The 16,802-nt window shown below is 46.1% G+C and overlaps 1 protein-coding gene across 2 annotated transcripts in view; it reads right to left on the bottom strand.

The window, feature by feature from the left end:
* MOCS1 (molybdenum cofactor synthesis 1) overlaps window positions 1-16,802 on the bottom strand; it is a 285,312-nt gene that overhangs the window by 247,116 nt on the left and 21,394 nt on the right. For both annotated transcript variants that reach the window (XM_085610229.1, XM_085610231.1), the window contains exon 2: window positions 5,749-5,881. In XM_085610229.1, the coding sequence (XP_085466355.1) occupies window positions 5,749-5,881 (133 nt within the window). The remainder of the gene's footprint in view (window positions 1-5,748; window positions 5,882-16,802) is intronic.

The following is a 16,802-nucleotide window of genomic DNA, read 5'->3' as shown; positions in this document are numbered from 1 at the left end:
AATCATGAAATGGACAAGTTGGTATGCGTTACAACCTTTAATACTCGTAGTAATGAGATAAAAAGGGTTATTAAAAAGTACTGGAATTTAGTTGGTTCTGAAATTAACATGCCTGAGCCACCTTTGTTTGCATTTAAACATGCTAAAAATGTTAAAGATCATGTGGTGTCTTCATATTTAGAACCACCTTCCCAGTCTGACATTAGATCGCAACTCACTTTACCACCTATAACTGGCCATCATAGGTGTAGCCATTGTAAAGCATGCCGATATACGATATCTGGAAAAAGCTTTGTCCATCGGGGGAAAACATATGGTCTTAATCAATTTACAAACTGCAATAGCCAAAATGTCATTTATGCAATCAGATGCCCATGTCCACTGATTTATGTAGGACAAACAACCCAAAAAGTTAAGAACAGAATCCTACAGCATCTAAGTAGATTAAAATGTAGGACACAGGGAGCTCTCCTCGTGGAACACTATACGAGGATGGGCCATACTCATGAACATGTTGAATGGTGGGTGATTGAAAAAATGGTTGTACATCAGAGAGGAGGGAATGCTGTTGCCTCCCTTAACTATAAGGAATGCCGTTGGATACATGTCCTTGAGGCGGTCAGTCATGGCCTCAACGAACATGAGGAGACCTGTATACATATGAGTAAATTGTAAATGTATAACCGTTTGACCTTGGCTCCTTGATCAGTTTGAATAAGGCTACTTAATATGTACATTCGATATATACATTGTAGATTTTTCCATCTATAACGTGTTCCTGTACTAGTGCCTTGTTTAAAATATCTGATTATCTGATTTTAATTGGTCTGTTCAAGCTATACCCAATGATCTGTAATATGATTATTATGGCCATTGTGAGTATTTAAGACTCTATGCCATTACAACATGGTAGCGGGTTGTGCCACCTTAACACATTCATTACACCACGATAATACATGAGTGGAAGCGTGGATTGATTTTGACTGATAACGTTCTCGTTATTCACGGAGTATGGGTTTCCCCGCTATCGAGGTCTCCATTTACACACTAGGATAATTTGGACTATGATGCAAACAATGCTGGTATGCATCTCTGCGCCGTTTTCTTCCCCCCTTGTCCACGCAAAAAGGCTCCTCCTCTGTCGAGGCCCCCACCTACGTATTGGGGTTGTCTGTGTCACAATGCTAGTAATGCGGTTTTGCATCGACGGGTCGTTGTTTCCCTGTGTTTTGCTCCATCAAAACCATGTTGCACTTTGAGCGAATAAAGTTCAAAGTTGTTCATTGACATCGTTTGGGGGTATAAAGATTTGAATAAATAACGCTGTGGTCACTTACATATTGAGATTCGTTTCCATTGTGAATCCCCTCTGCTAGTGAGGGACATTGTGGGTGGCGAAGCGAGAAAGGAATGTTGTTGTGCATTTCACTGCCGTTCTCTCCTTTTTCGTGAGAACTTCGGTTTGGGCTGTGTGTCTGTGCGGGCCTTGAGTGTTTTGCCATATCCAAATTGTACTGCGTTCAAATTTGTACAATTTAGGTGTCATTGGGATGTTACACCTTTAAATATTTAGTTTAGTTACCCTCAGTCTCCGGGAGACGCTCTAGTTAGGGTCCCCCTGTTACGTGAATATTAACTCCATACCATGTTTTCAGAGTAAGTCATTATCAGTATTTCGCCCGCTCGGTGACAACGTAAGTGGTATCGGAGATTATACATCTCTTGAATGTTTCATCCAGACACAGTGCTACGGCGATACTAAATCCATATCTTGTTTTCCAAGCAGTCTTCGTCAGTCTCTCGCGCACTTACTAAATCCATGTCTTGTTTTCCAAGTAGTCTTCGCCAGTTTTTTCACGCGCTTACATTAAATAGCGGACCACATTTCCCGCGCGCTGCCATTGTTTGCCCAGCTTGTGTGAAATTGGAAGCACATTTACTGTGCTCCAAGTAAGTAACTGAGAGGACCGTTTAGATGTGAATGGCATATGTTTTCTTTGGATTTATTGCGAGTTTTTAAAATATTCTGTTCAGATACCCCCTGATACGGGGATACCAGTTCCATACCATGTTTTTTAAGTAGTCCTTGTTACTTTCTCGCGCGCTTATATAAAATAGCGGAACGAATTTCCCCCGCGCTGCCATTGTTTGCCTATCGGGTTTGAAATCGGAAGTACACTTACCGCGCTCTAAATAATTAATCGAGGTGACAGTATATATACGAGAACGGCAAATGTTCTCTTCGGATTTAATGCGAGTCACAGGCGGTTGCATTAAGTCTTCCCGATGGGGCCAGGCCAGAATTACGAACCATAGAACTAAACGGTTATGACTGTCAGCTCCTAGACATGATATAGATCTATTGATTTAAGGCTTCTGCCGCTTAAACAGATTGGTTATACGTTAGTTAGTTTACGCAGGGCATGCGTTTCTAATGAATGTAAAGATTCAAAATGACAGGCTGTGGTCTGTTTCGTTCATAGATTTCGGTGATCGTTACGACGGCACCGTCCTTCTTGCAGGGATTGAACACATCTCAAGGTATGTGTCTGACGTTGTTGTTTTATGAAATTGGTAATTATTACATGGTAGACCATATAGAACTTTGAATCTGTCTTATTCATTACAGAATATATTGATCTGACTGAGTGAGAGATTGACTGATTTCTTCGCATGCGACCCTAGGATAATTTGTCTTTTCCTAGTCCTCAGGTGAGCATTCAGTCTTACACACATTTTAGTTTCTTGTAAAATATAAATACACACACATAGTTTTGATTATATCTCTTGTAATTACAGGCTGACATATTCTTTTGTCCTGATGAAGACCCGTCTTTGATGCGTATAAATCTGCACGTCATCTTAGGGTCGAAACGTCGACGTTACCTGTCTGATTGATCCATGCAATTCCACCATTTGAACATTGAAGGATATATGTTGTGGTGTCATATGCCATTGATTGTGGATCATCTGGGCTCAAAGTGTAATTTCTGTCCATTGTATATATATGTGTTTTGATGTCAATTTATGTTTGATTGTTATGTCATTATGCACCATTAGTCACTGAGTATCTTGTGGTTTATTTCATTGTTTGTTGGTCAGTCCTGTATAGTAGTAATATTTATGTGGATTCAAATACAGTGAAAAGGAAAATCACTTTGTGTTTCTCAAATTGGTGTATTTATGTGTGTCTATATAACTGTATCTAAGTATTTTTGCAACAGTTGTTGAATACATGTAGTGTTGTTTAAACTAAGCTTATTCCCAACAGAACCACTGTTTCTGCTCTAGAAGCAAAGAGACAGCCGACAATCTGCGATTGCATACCTTCAATGCTGTACAGCAGCCTAACAAACACCTGCGGGGTACAGAGTACGGATTCCATTAATATCTTTGTTAGATGTAGTGTAACCCTGCCCCAGAACCGTAACACTTGGTGAAACTCCCAGGCTAAGTGCTTGAAGTCCGCATCTTCCACTCCACATCTCGCACATCGCGAGTCCTCCCGCAGCCCATATCTATGCAGTCTAGCAGGGGAATAGTACATTTGGTTTAAGAACTAAAAATTAATTATTCGTAAATTGTAATTCTCCGTGAGTCGTCCCGTCAGCGAACAGCATGTCGTCCAGTCCTCCCAAGATAATTGTTCATCCAATTGCGCAGGCTATTTTTTATACGCCCCGAGGTGACCGTCTGATTCTCCGCTAATGATACCCTATATAGCCTACTTATCAATCCCCTTCTGCTGTTACCCGTCAGAAGCATCTGAAGGGCCTTCAACGTCTGCGGTTCCGCAGGAAATTCAGGATATTCGGCCCTCACAGCCGCCCGCAACCTGACGTATGTAAACCCCAGCTTGGCCGAATAGACGGTCTTGGCCGTGTGGTCCTCCAGAGCAACAAAAGAACCATCTGGATACATATCCCCCAGCTTGGTTATTCCAGCCTCACCCAGAAGTGCCATCGCCTTCGGCTCCTGGGGGACAGAGATGCCCGGGTGGGCTTTCAGAGGCAATGTTGGTGCATATAGATGCTCCCTACCAGCACTATTCTGTAACCCCTTCCATGCTCGGGTGGTGCAGGTCACCGTGTTTATATGTTCCTTAGAATTTAATGGTCGAGTGTAATACAGCATGGCGGTCAGTGGGATTGGGTGAACATCATCCGAATCCACCGCCAAATGTGGCAAAAAAACTCTGTGGAAACTGCCAATAGTGGGCAAACTGGGCTTGTGCACACAGGTAATATAGTCTCATATCCGTCACTTCAAAACCCCCTCTCATATGGTTGCGTCATGACATCCCAACTACAGCAGAGCTGCTTGCCAGCCCATGTCAAAGTCAGTAAGCATGACTGTAATGCTTTAAAAAATGCTTTGTTTAATATGATGGGGATATTAAAGAAGTACATGAATTTCAGCAGGATAGTCATCTTGATCACAGATCCGATCCACCAAAGGAGAGCGGTAACCTTATCCAACATTGCCTGTCCATAATTCATCTGAAGCACCACATCCGGGTCCCTGTGCACCCATACCCCAAGATATTTAACGGCATCCTGGGTCCACCGCAAAGGGAATTCCACCTCGTGCGCCACTGTGCTCTGTGTCAGGGGCATCACTTTAGACTTACTCCAGTTTATCGTTAATCCCGAGAAGCCCCTGCACTTAACATATTCCCTAAGCAATTCCCAAGGTGAGCCTCTGGCTCCCGAACAAACAATAGCATATCATCGGCATACAATGATATGGCCAACGGTCTCTGCCTGAATCCCCGTGCTGTGTACCAATGCTGCTGCCTGATTTTGCATGCCAGAGGCTTGAGGACAAGCAAAACCAACATAGGTGATAATGGGCTCCCTTGCTTAGTACCCCATTCTATCCGGATGCAATCAGACACCCAGCAATTAGCCTTGACCCTAGCCATAGGCTCATTATATAATAGCCTGATCCACTGCACAAACACGGGAGGAAGCCCCATCCTACTCAGCACCATAAACATGTATTCCCAGTTTATAGGATCGAAGACTTTGGCAGCATCCAAGAACACCGCCGCCTTCATCTCAGGATCTAAATAGTGCAATACAGCAAACAGTGTCCTAAGGTTATGCGTCATTGAACAAACCCAGATTGGTCTGGCAGCACCAAGGCTGGTACCAACGGCTGCAGCCTCATTACAATCATTTTTGCCAGAATTTTAACATCGATATGCATTAGAGACAGCGGACGATACGATTCGCATTTGTTTGAGACCTTGTCGGGCTTCAGCAACATCACAATTCGAGCCTCACGCAGGGTGGGAGGCAACACGCCACTGTCATAGGCCTCTGTATACACCTCTAACAATGCCGGGGCCAGTTGATCCATATACGTTTTATAAAACTCGCTGGGTAGGCCATCAGCGCCCGCTGCCGTGCCCGCCGGTAACTTCTGTATAGCTTCCTTGATATCATCTACAGTCAGTGACTGAAGCAAATACTCCCTCCGATGACGGCCACCCTAGCGCGATACCCTCCATATACTTCACACATTCCGTTGGCTCAGCCTCAGGTCGCTGCCTATCTTTCTGTATATTTAAGTAGTGACGCCAGTGCGGTCGTTTAGGGCCAACACTGCTCTCTTTTCTGCAAAGACCTCGGCCTGGAGCCTCGAGATGGAAGACTTTCCAATTATGCTTGAAAAGTGTCGCCTGGGCCGCCCTGTATGTCAAGTGCTGTCCAGTATTCCCTTAGCTCCTGCAGACATACTTACACCTCAAATTGCATTTCTCGGTTAGTGATATCCGCAGGTAACTGTGCCGGCGCCCAAAGCTGTCAGTCAGGAAGGCAGAGAATGGCATAGCATGTTCCTTGAGGAATCGTTTCCTTTCTGTGGTCATCATTTCCTGAGGAAGAAAGAAAGACAAAAATAAACTTTGCTAGAGCTTCTTTAGAAGGGGAACACATTGTTCATTCTGGTACTACAATAAGAAAAGACAAGAGAGATATTAAACAATTCTACTGAGACCTAAGAACTAAAAAGGTACACAAAGTGCTCCATAGCCCTATTTTCTTTGCATGCGTTGCAGCGACAGGGACAATGGCTTCTTGTCCTTCTTAAAGAGCTTTCCATAACCTCGCCCCTATTTTCATTTATTTTTTGCAACTGGGCACTTAAATTGGTCTAGACTCTATGTACTCAAAATAGCTCTTACTATTCAGTACTTCTAGTCAAACATTGAACTGAAGATAATTCATGCTTTAATATTCACAGTTTTTAGTGTCTCCTGGGGAAAATGTTTCCATAATAAACTTTCATCATGAACAGAACAGAGATTACACAGGGACTCTCACAGAGACTCTGAAAGACCACTTTCTCACTGTATTGTAAGGTTTTTCATTGATGTTCATCACCAATAATACACCATCCACAAATATTATACATAGCCCACAGTCATAACGAACAAGGCCACAATAAGGTGCTCTTCATCATTAATGTTAGCTAAAACACAAAACATTCTGTGCAAGAGCCTAGAGTGTAAGTAGGCATTTGGTGTTTCGGTTCAAACCTATATTAACGGATTAAAAATCCCACAGAAAGTAAAGGAACATGACCATCATCATTTATCTATAAACACCTGCACAACAAAGACTAAAATGCAATTCAAAGAAAAAAGAGAGAGAGAAAGAGAGTGAGAGTGAGAGACAGAGAGACAGACAGAGAGACAGACAGAGAGAGAGAGACAGAGAGAGAGACAGAGAGAGAGACAGAGAGAGAGACAGAGAGAGAGACAGAGAGAGAGACAGAGAGAGAGACAGAGAGAGAGACAGAGAGAGAGACAGAGACAGAGAGAGAGAGAGAGAGAGAGAGAGAGAGAGAGAGAGAGAGAGAGAGAGTGTCATTTTTTATTTCTTCTTTAAGGAGCAACAAAATTAGACCGGATTATAAATGGCACCAACAAGAAAGAGTGGTCCAAGATTAGTCTGCTTGCATTTTGTTGTTTAGGAGTGTCACTAAAATGATATTTCTTTTTATTTTTGATTCATCCAGCTTTAAGGGTGCAGGGTTAAGAAACATGTTTTTGCCTCCAATTTAATTATTGCCTGCACTGCAGAGAATCTGGGATCAGATTTGATCTTTTGGCAGCGTTTCATTCGGTCACGGGCTGGTGAACTGTCCAGCTCACAGGAATCCTGGCTAATATGTACTATCACATTTCTCCACAGACACAGAATAGGAAGAACCCATTCTGCTCACAGGTCAACTGACAAACGCCCCGGGGTTTATACATTCAGTGGCGTGCACCTGTGAAATGTGTTGTCCCTATTTCCATGGGACAATGGTCATAGCCAGACACAAGACTTTCCACATATCAAAACAGCAAAAGAATAAAAATTAATTGCTGCAAGGTGTACCCCGGTCCTGTGCGACATGCTCAGGCAATCCAACTGCCCTTTATTGCTGACATTTTTTAACCCATGCTTACGATATCAACAGTAAAACGTCAAGTCCCAGAAAACACAATGTGATGTGGATTAAACAGTTAGGACTTCTTTAAAGAGTGGCAATTGACAAAGAAACTTGGCGGTTATGAATATGAAAGTAACAACAGCAGCAGCACTTTCATATAATCAAGCAAACAATGCAGAAAAGCCTGGTCAACATTGCTGGAAGCATCAGGTTTTGATTATTTTAGAATGCTAGGATAGAAATTAATCTAGTTTAATTTAGGTTTTTAAGGTCTGCAAGGTACTATGCGGTTGGCAGAGTTGACCACTCCTACATTATCCTAATATTTAATGGGAGTAGGTCAGGGGTTTCCAATCTTTTCTATGCCCTGCACCCCTAGGAAATGTTTGATTAATGTTCTCACCCCCATCAAAAGCCTCACCGGATTCCTATTATGAATACGGTTCATCCTTTCAGTCTTTGTCGCACCCACTGAAATGCCATCTTGCACCCCCTGAGGATGTAGGCACCCCTGGAGTAGGTGAACGGTCTCCCAAATGTGTCTAGGAAGGTTTTTAGTAAATACATTGAATAGAACCACTTTGTTACTTTCTCAATCCACTAATTCTCCTATATATCAGGCGGACCCAAAAGAGCGAGTGTGAGAGGTAAAAAGACGTAAGAGAGGATATTTCAGTGTGTAAGTGTGAGTGAGAGTGCTATACACAGACTCCTATGCACAGCATCATCTTTCATACAACACACTGCCAGTGGGAAGACACTATATACTCTGCATTGCTTCTCCTATAAACTGATTAGGTGCATGATAAAAAGCACTGCAAAAAAATAGCATGTTTTGTGATCACTGGAAAAACACAGGTTTTGTCTATTTTGGGGGTTAAGCAGCTAAACAAACACCATCTCATGTCACCATTGAATTCAGCATTTCTGAAGACTACTATTGCTCTGACAGCGTTTGGAAATAAAACCGATTGAGCACGAGTCAACGTTTTGGTTATTGTCCGGACCATGAACATTGTTCACTGATTCATCATTTACTCTTATGCCTGCAAACTTTGATCAACAATGATAAACATGTTCCATATTGCACTGTTTACATTGTATACACTTTTATAGTCATTTGAAGTAGTGCACCCAGTGTCTAGGACACTCGTCCGAGTTCTCCTGCTTCCTATTCGAATTGGGCAGCTGGGCAAAGCCCCCTCACAGGGTGAACAATTGAGTAAACTACTTCGTGTACTTTGTTTAACGTTGCTAACTTTGTGTTTAGATTGAGTGCATCCCAGCGGAGTTCCTGTTTTGTATTTGCTTTTAGAAAGTACGCATTTTCTTGTTTAACCATTTTGTGTGCCTCTGTCTGTTTGTGGATTGACTGTGTGGTCATGGAGTGACAGAGGCTGGGGATGTGCAATGTAGACAGCCACTGGGGAGGGGGGAAGGGGTAGAGGTTTTCCCCGGACCCTTCAGGATGACTCCGAGCTGATCTGAATAGGGCTTGGCTGCATCTAGAGTAGTGGGAGGAGTTTTCCTTGCACCTGAATAGGGCCTGTCTCCCTTGCACAATGCTGTCTCCACCCCCTGTGGTGATACTGCACCAGTGAGGACAGACCTGGTTTGAACTGGGCTCGGAGTACCTTGCACAAAGAAAAAAACAAAGACAAAATTGGGTATAAGAAGTGGACCTTAAACCCCAGAACTTTAGATCACTTCTGGACTCAAGAGGAACCTTTGCCAAAGAAGGAGAGCAGGAGAGCTGTGAGGAGGAGTACCACCCCTTTTGCTGTGTGGGGTTGGCCTGCAGTTGTTGCTTCTGCCAAAGAATGGACAAAGACTGAAACTTTGCTATGAACCTGATTGAAGAAGAATTTTCAAGAGCCTGTGTGTGCTGGCCTCTTGTTCTGCAGTCTCAGTGACACAAAGACGTCACTCTCAGCTCCCCTGAACTCTACTGCTGAGAAGTACCTGCCAGGAGGTGCCTATTCCAGTTTTGGGACTCTGAAGGTTGTTCTTGCAGTTGGGAGCTGGAAGAAACTTGAAGGAAGCAAGAAATGCAATCTCAGACGCTGTCAGAGATGCCGCCGTGACGCTGCAACCTGCAACAAGGCCTAGGGCACAGCTTGTGAAGTGCACGACACGCCCGAGAGCCCCCGCGACATCTGAGCGGTTGGGTTAGCGTACATACCTTTGGCTAAAATAGCTCCGGACAGAAGCGGTAACTATATCAACCTAAATAGGTCCTAGCGTTGAACTAACTGAGCACACAAATCTCTGGTTCAGTATACATCAACATTTTTTCCAATTTCTTTTACACATTCACTTGTTGCAGTAGCTGTTTCTCTGATCCTGATAAAGACCAAGACACTTTGATAGGGCACTAAAGGCCGAAACATGTCGATCCTGTTAATGCAGCTGTCTTCAATTCTGACAGTCTCATTACCCAGCTTATTGTTTTTAATCCTGTCACAGGGTAGCTGAATAAAGTTTCTGATAGCTAGCTCTGTTGGCAGTTTTAACTCACTTTCACATTCACGCTAGCACTGCACAACACATTTATTCACACACCATGCTCACATTGGGTTTTTAGTACAACCCATCTGCTCAAACTGAAAAAACATCCCTGAGCTCCTCCCTCGTAGAGAGGGGGTTGTAGCTCGTGCCAAGACCAGGTTCTTGACGCGAGGAGGCACCCCTATGATGAAGCATGACACCTCAGGTGTGTGAGGGGAACCGTCCTTAAAAAGGGATACCTTCCCTGCTCCACTCTGTCCCCATCTTGGTGTTTGGTATGTGTTCCACATACCAATAAACAGTACAGTTCGAAACTGGGAGTCTAAGGGAACTTTTAATGACCACAACAAGATTTATTCCCCATAACATATATCACAAAACAGTATGAAATCTTGGGGTCAGTGAACAAGCTATAAGAAAAAGTATATACAAGTTATATTCAAAACGTATCACCCTCTCAGAGCTGAACCAATGACTAGACCTCACAGCATAAAGCTGTGGGCATATCCCTTTACAGGACAAATTCCCTCACTCACAATAGGTGACATGCTTCATCATATGGGAATCTCCTCCCTGAGGAAAACCTAGTTCCTCAGGGGGCTACAACCTCCTCTCTACGAGGAAGGAGCTCAGGGATGTTTTGTTTCAAAATCCAGATGGAGTTTACTAAATCCACAAATGATGAGTTATTGGTAAATGTAAGGAAGAACGCAGCGCAAAAAATAACTAAATGTAACAACGGTCACTTTTTAAGACCTCTGGTAGTAGAGATGCCCACTTATTTGAAAGATACTAAAGATGTGCTTCTCTTAGTTGACAATATTGATTTTGACACAGAGAAAGATTTCCTCGTCTCTTTTGACGTAGAATCTCTTTATACTTGTATTCCTCAGGACGAAACTCTTGCTGCCATTGAAGTTTTGCTACGAGAGAAAGCACCGGATTCCATTACTCCTGTCCCATTCATCATTAACTGTGCCCGGTTAGCTATGAAAGAGAATTTCTTTAAGTTCGAAGATCAATTCTTTTTGCAGGTATCTGGCACTTCAATGGGGAGTGTTTTCGCTCCCAGTCTAGCTAATCTATATGTGCACATCTTTAAGCAAGAACACATCCTCAACACGAATAATCCATTCAAAGATCATATCCGTCTATGGAGGCGGTATATTGACGATGTGTTGGTGATTTGGAGAGGGAATCTTTCCTCTATCATGGAGTTCAAAGAGTGGCTTAATGGGAGGAATACTTTTTTGAAGTTCACTTGCGAGTATAGCAAGACCAACTTACCATTTTTGGATATTATGATTTCCCCTCTAGCAGGAGGCTTGAGTACTGAGCTTTTTAGGAAACCCATGGCTAAGAATTCCTTGTTGGCCTACGATAGTTTCCATCCACAAGCTCTGAAGGCGAATTTAACATTTGGGTAATTTCTGCGAGTAAAAAGAAACTGTTCTACCATGGCTAAATATAAAGAACATGCTGAGAATTTGTCGGCTCAACTTGAAACCAGACAGTTTCCGAGAAGACTCATTAAGCACTATATGAAACGTGCAGCTAATAATAGGGCAGCATTATTAGAGCCTTCCAATTCAAAAGAATCCTCAGAGAGGATTACCTGTGTTAACACATTTTGTAGCTTTTCTCACAAGATAAAAAAAAAAAGCATTTTGTCGAATTGGAAGATTCTGAATATCGACATGAAACCACTCCCTCGTCCACTTTTTGCTTTCAAGCGAAGTTCTAACATTAAGGACCGGCTAGTACATACCTGTCCACGTGACAAGAGGGATGACACACAGGGCACTCTTTGGGATTTACCACCAGTACGGGGTCATTTTCCTTGTGGCTCCTGTTCGGTTTGTTCCCAGATGACGCACACATCTGAGATTGAGATTGGTACCTCTAGGCCTTGGGTACTTCTGACTCACACTAACTGTAACAGTGAGAATTTGATTTACATGATTACATGCCCTTGTTCCCTCCGTTATGTGGGGATGACCACTCGCAAGGTCAAGACTCGCATCTTGAAGCACAAGAGCACGATCAGATGCAAAAAGATAGCAACTAGGCTGACCAATCATTTCCTATCAGCCCAACATGGCCCACAAGACCTTCGTTGGTCAGTCTTAGAAAAACCATTTATCCCCAGACACATTGTTGATATATCCACCTTTTTATTTAGGCGAGAACAATGGTGGGTGCACAAACTTAAGACGGACCTGGTGGGTTTGAATGATGATATTCCATGGGTGTCTTTATAAGTTAATTCAATAGGATTTGTTCCACGCTGTAGACCTTTTTATTTTTATTCTTGAAATAAGGCACGATTGCTCTATGAGAGAAAAAAACTCGCCGCCGGGGACCATGTGGTTCAGTGACATTTTTTTTTTTTTGAAATATTTTTATTAAATTTGCAAATACAAAAGAAAAAGAACACCACTCATCGATCTTCAGGCATAGCAGGAGGTTACTCCAAACGGAATTCAACAGTGCAGTATTGTTACAAGTGAGACATAAAGACATGGAATACGTAGCATATCGCCGTTCCCAGCCCGCACCCGTGCATCCGACCAGCACATTACTCTTGATCACTGAGTTCAGCATCCGACACGTCTGGTGGGGGCTCACAAATATTCCCTCTGTATACATTCCACCCGCTCCACACCTGTGTCCATTTCCGGGGGCACCCCCTATGTATATATACCGATTTTTCAACCACCATTACTTGGTCCATGTCACGTATCCATTGCGCCAGGGTAGGCGCCTGCCCCGAACCCCATCGTTGGGCTATATTGCGTTTTGCCAGCATAATCCCTAACGTAACCCATAGCTGCATCATTCTCTTATGATCAGTTTGTTCCCATATGTTAAGGAGACATCGCCGAGGCTCAGGGGTTGTCACGATTCTGGTCACCAGGGAGAGCGTATGCATCACCTCCCTCCAGTAGACCTTGATGGCAGGGCATTCCCATATGGTGTGTAAGAAAGATCCCTCGTGACCACAGTCTCTGAGACATTGCGGGGACTCCGCACGCTGTAGTTTAAATAGGAGTGTGCGGGTGTAGTAGGTGCGGTGCAAAATTTTGAGTTGGACTAGTCTGAGCTTGGACGATATGCCCACCTCCCTGGGGGACGATAGCGCGGACTGCCACTCCGTCTCATCGAAGTCCCCAAGTTCTGCCTCCCATTTACTCTTAAGGGTCAGGAAAGGATCAGGGCGATTATTTATTATTTTCCTATATGTGAGGGACGTCGCTCTTTGAATAAGATGTTCTGTCAGGAGCCGGTCCTCTAGGGGCGATGACTCCGGGAGCCGTGTCCCTGGTGGAATCGCCGCCCGGAGAGCGTGGCGGATTTGTAAGTATCGGAATGATTCAGATTCAGCCAAGTCGTACTCCGTCTGCAGTTGGGGAAAAGCAACCACCTCTCCCCGTTTCCAGAGGTCCCCGACCCTGGAGATACCGATGAGGTCCCATTGATGGAATCCCTTGGTGGTGCGGAGCGCCCCGAGCCGTTTCGCGTCCCAGAGGGGCGTAGCCTGGGTAACCCTTCCGGCCCAGCCCATTGCGCGCTGTGCCGTGAACCATATCCGGAGAGTGTGGGACGCGGGCCCCTCCGGAGGGTGACCTTTTTTAGGGTTGTATAGGGCTCCCAACACCCCCTCCCCCCCCAGCAGCTGCCTATCCATGCGGTAAGCAGGGTCATCTTGAGGCGCATGGAGCCATTGGTTTATGATCATAAGTTGCGACGCCCAATAGTAGGTCTTGATATCGGGGAGGGCTATACCGCCATCGTACCAGCCGCTGGTGAGCTTGTGTAGAGCTATTCGTGGTGCCTTGTCCTCCCATAGGAGGCTGGTAACCTCTGCGTTGATAGCCGTGAAATAGGAGGCTGCCACCGGGAAAGGGGTATTTTGTAGCATATATAGGAATCTAGGGAGGGCCAGCATTTTGAAGAGCGAAGCCCTTCCCAGCAACGTCAGGGGCAATGAGCGCCAGTGTTTGACGTCGGCACGTAGCCTTTGCAGGGGCTTCATGAGATTTTCAGCCATAAATTTGTCGCGATCCGCCGTCACATAAATGCCAAGATATTTGAAGCCATCAGGGGCCACTCGGATATTACAACCCCTCGGAAGGCGAGGCGGGGAGCCCTGGAGCATGTAAAGGATGGATTTCTCCCAGTTGATCTTATAGCCTGACCTCCTCCCGTACGATGCACATATGTCGAGGAGACAGGTAATGGAGCGTGCCGGCGAGGCTAGGTACAGGAGGACATCATCGGCGTATAGGGAGATACGGTCCTCCCATCCCATCGTCCATTTGAGGCCCCGTATCACAGGGTCCTGCCGTACCCATGCAGCTAAAGGTTCTAGTGCCAGCGCAAAAAGGAGCGGAGAAAGGGGGCACCCCTGTCTCGTCCCCCGGCCCAATGGGAAGGCGTCCGAGATGTGGCCGTTAACTACTACCTGCGCAAGTGGCTGGGTGTAGAGAAGCTGGATCCACGCGCAAATCTTGGGGCCTAGTCCCATGTGACGAAAAGCAGCAAACAGGAAAGGCCATTCTACCCTGTCGAATGCCATCCGCGCATCTAGTGACAGGATGGCCGCGTCCTCCTCTATCGAGGAGCGGCACGCAACAATGCCGTGCAGACGTCGTATGTTCAGAGCAGTGTTTCGGTGGGGCATGAATCCCGACTGGTCCGGGTGTATTAGGGTAGGGCGGTAAGGCTGTAGTCGTGTCGCCAGCACCTTGGCTAGGATCTTCGCCTCCGCATTCAGTAATGAGATCGGGCGGTAAGATGAGCAATCGTGCGTCAGTTTGTCAGGTTTCGGGATCGCCACTATCGTGGCCATCCTCTGATCGCGGGGGAGGATCCCGGTCGATAGCCCGTCCCTATACATAGCTAGCAGGCGCGGGACCAATAGGGAGGAGTTTTGTTTATAATATTCAATCGGGATTCCATTAGGCCCCAGCGCCTTCCCAGTGCGAAGGGCAAGAATAGCAAGTGTGAGCTCCTCAGCCGTCAGGTCCGCATCCAGGGCCGCTACTCCCGAAGGGGGAAGTCGAGGCATTGTGATGTCCCGAAGGAAGAGCTCATTGTCTGCGACGGTAAAGGAAGCCTCCGGAGTGTATATCTTTTTGTAGTGGGCCGCGAAAGCCCCAGCTATTTGCCTGGGCTCCGATGTAAAGTCCCCGGGTCCAAGCTGAATCCGGGCCACCCACCGCGCCGCACGTTCCCCTCTTTCCAGCCATGCCAGGAGTTTGCCGGCTTTGTCGCCTAGTTCGTAGATCGTATGGTGCGTTGCCACCTGTTTAGCTCGTGCCGCCTCCCAGAGATGGGATCTGTATTCCTGCTGCGCCATGCGAACTTTATGTGCAGAGTCCTCATCAGCCTGCGTGGCATGAAGCGCTTCTGCCTCACTCACCCCCTGCTCAAGCTCCAGCACAGCGAGTCGCTGGGTTTTCTTATGTGCCGTAATGACGGAGACGGCCTGCCCTCGTAGGACTGTTTTAAAGGCCTCCCAGAGGGTTGCCGGGCTCCCGACAGAGTCAGTGTTTTCAGTGAAATAGTGTTTGGTCGCCGTTTTAAGGGCCTTACTGATTTTAGGGATTTTGAGAAATCCGGGGTGAATCGGGAATACGGTGCGGTTACAGAGGTCGACGGCAGCAAACGAGATGACCACCGGTGAGTGGTCCGAAATGCCCCTCGGGAGGTGTGAAACTTCAGTCATCCCTTTGAACCCAGCGGGTGATGTGAAGATATAGTCTATGCGGGAAAGAGTGTTGTGTGCTCCGGACAGGAAGGTGTACTGCCTCTCCTCTTGCCTATACGCCCTCCATGTGTCTATGAGGCCCAACGCCCCAGTAAATTCTCGGAGAATGGGGGTGTCACCGCCGTGTGCCCTGCATGACGACCTATCAAGCGAAGGGTCCATAGTCGCGTTAAAGTCTCCGCCCATGACAAGCTCGCCCTGCGGCAGCGCCAACAGGAATTCACCCAATGCCCTGAAGGAGGTCTGGTGCAGTGTCGGGGGGATGTATACGGTCACTAAGTTGTACACTTTCCCCTCCCATTGGCAGGTCAGTGCAGCAAAGCGACCATGCTCCTCTCGACGAGAGTCAAGAAGAATCAGGGGGGAGCGTTTGTTGATCAGTATACCCACCCCTCTGGATCCGGTTGTAAACTCAGAGTGTATCGCCATCTTGAACCCCCATCTGTCCAGGGCTTTGGTGGTAGTGCCCACTAAATGTGTTTCCTGCAAAAGTGCCACCGCAGGCCCTCTGCGCTTAAGATACTGCAGCACTAATCCCCGCTTAATCTTGTCCCCCAACCCGTTAACGTTCCAGGACAGAATAGTGAAAGAAAGACCGCGCTGTTGTGTATGGACGTCTAGTAATTTAGCATTAGTCTCTGATGCCATAGTGGGTGACGCAATAGTATTGCTTGGGTGCGGGAGAGGCGCACGGTCTTATGTCGCCCCTGTGTGCCTGAACAGGTCTATCTAGCCTAGCGGACCAATGAGTAGTTAACAAACCTGAAAGAAAACATAAACAAACATTCCGAGAAAACCCCGTACCCCCCACCCCCCTCCCTGCCTCCCTGCCCAGCGGATTTAGAACTACCCGCCACCCCAACTCAGCAGAGTGCTTAGTTCCCATTAACTTGATACTTGCGTGTGGGGGGGAAGCCGCTCACAGTCCCGACGCCGCTCCCCACACCATATGTTCATCCCTTCATATGTCCAAATGTACGATGAGTCAACAAGGTCAAGAGTCTGCGGCCCCTGTTCGCCTCTAGGCCTCAACGGACTCCATGCGCCCCAGGCAAGGCCCATCCACCATCCCCAA

The sequence above is a fragment of the Triturus cristatus genome, chromosome 6 (genome assembly GCF_964204655.1).
Source record: "Triturus cristatus chromosome 6, aTriCri1.1, whole genome shotgun sequence".
Taxonomy (NCBI): Eukaryota; Metazoa; Chordata; class Amphibia; order Caudata; family Salamandridae; genus Triturus; species Triturus cristatus.
Note: the sequence above shows the minus strand (reverse complement) of the source record. Positions and strands in the feature narration are given on the sequence as shown.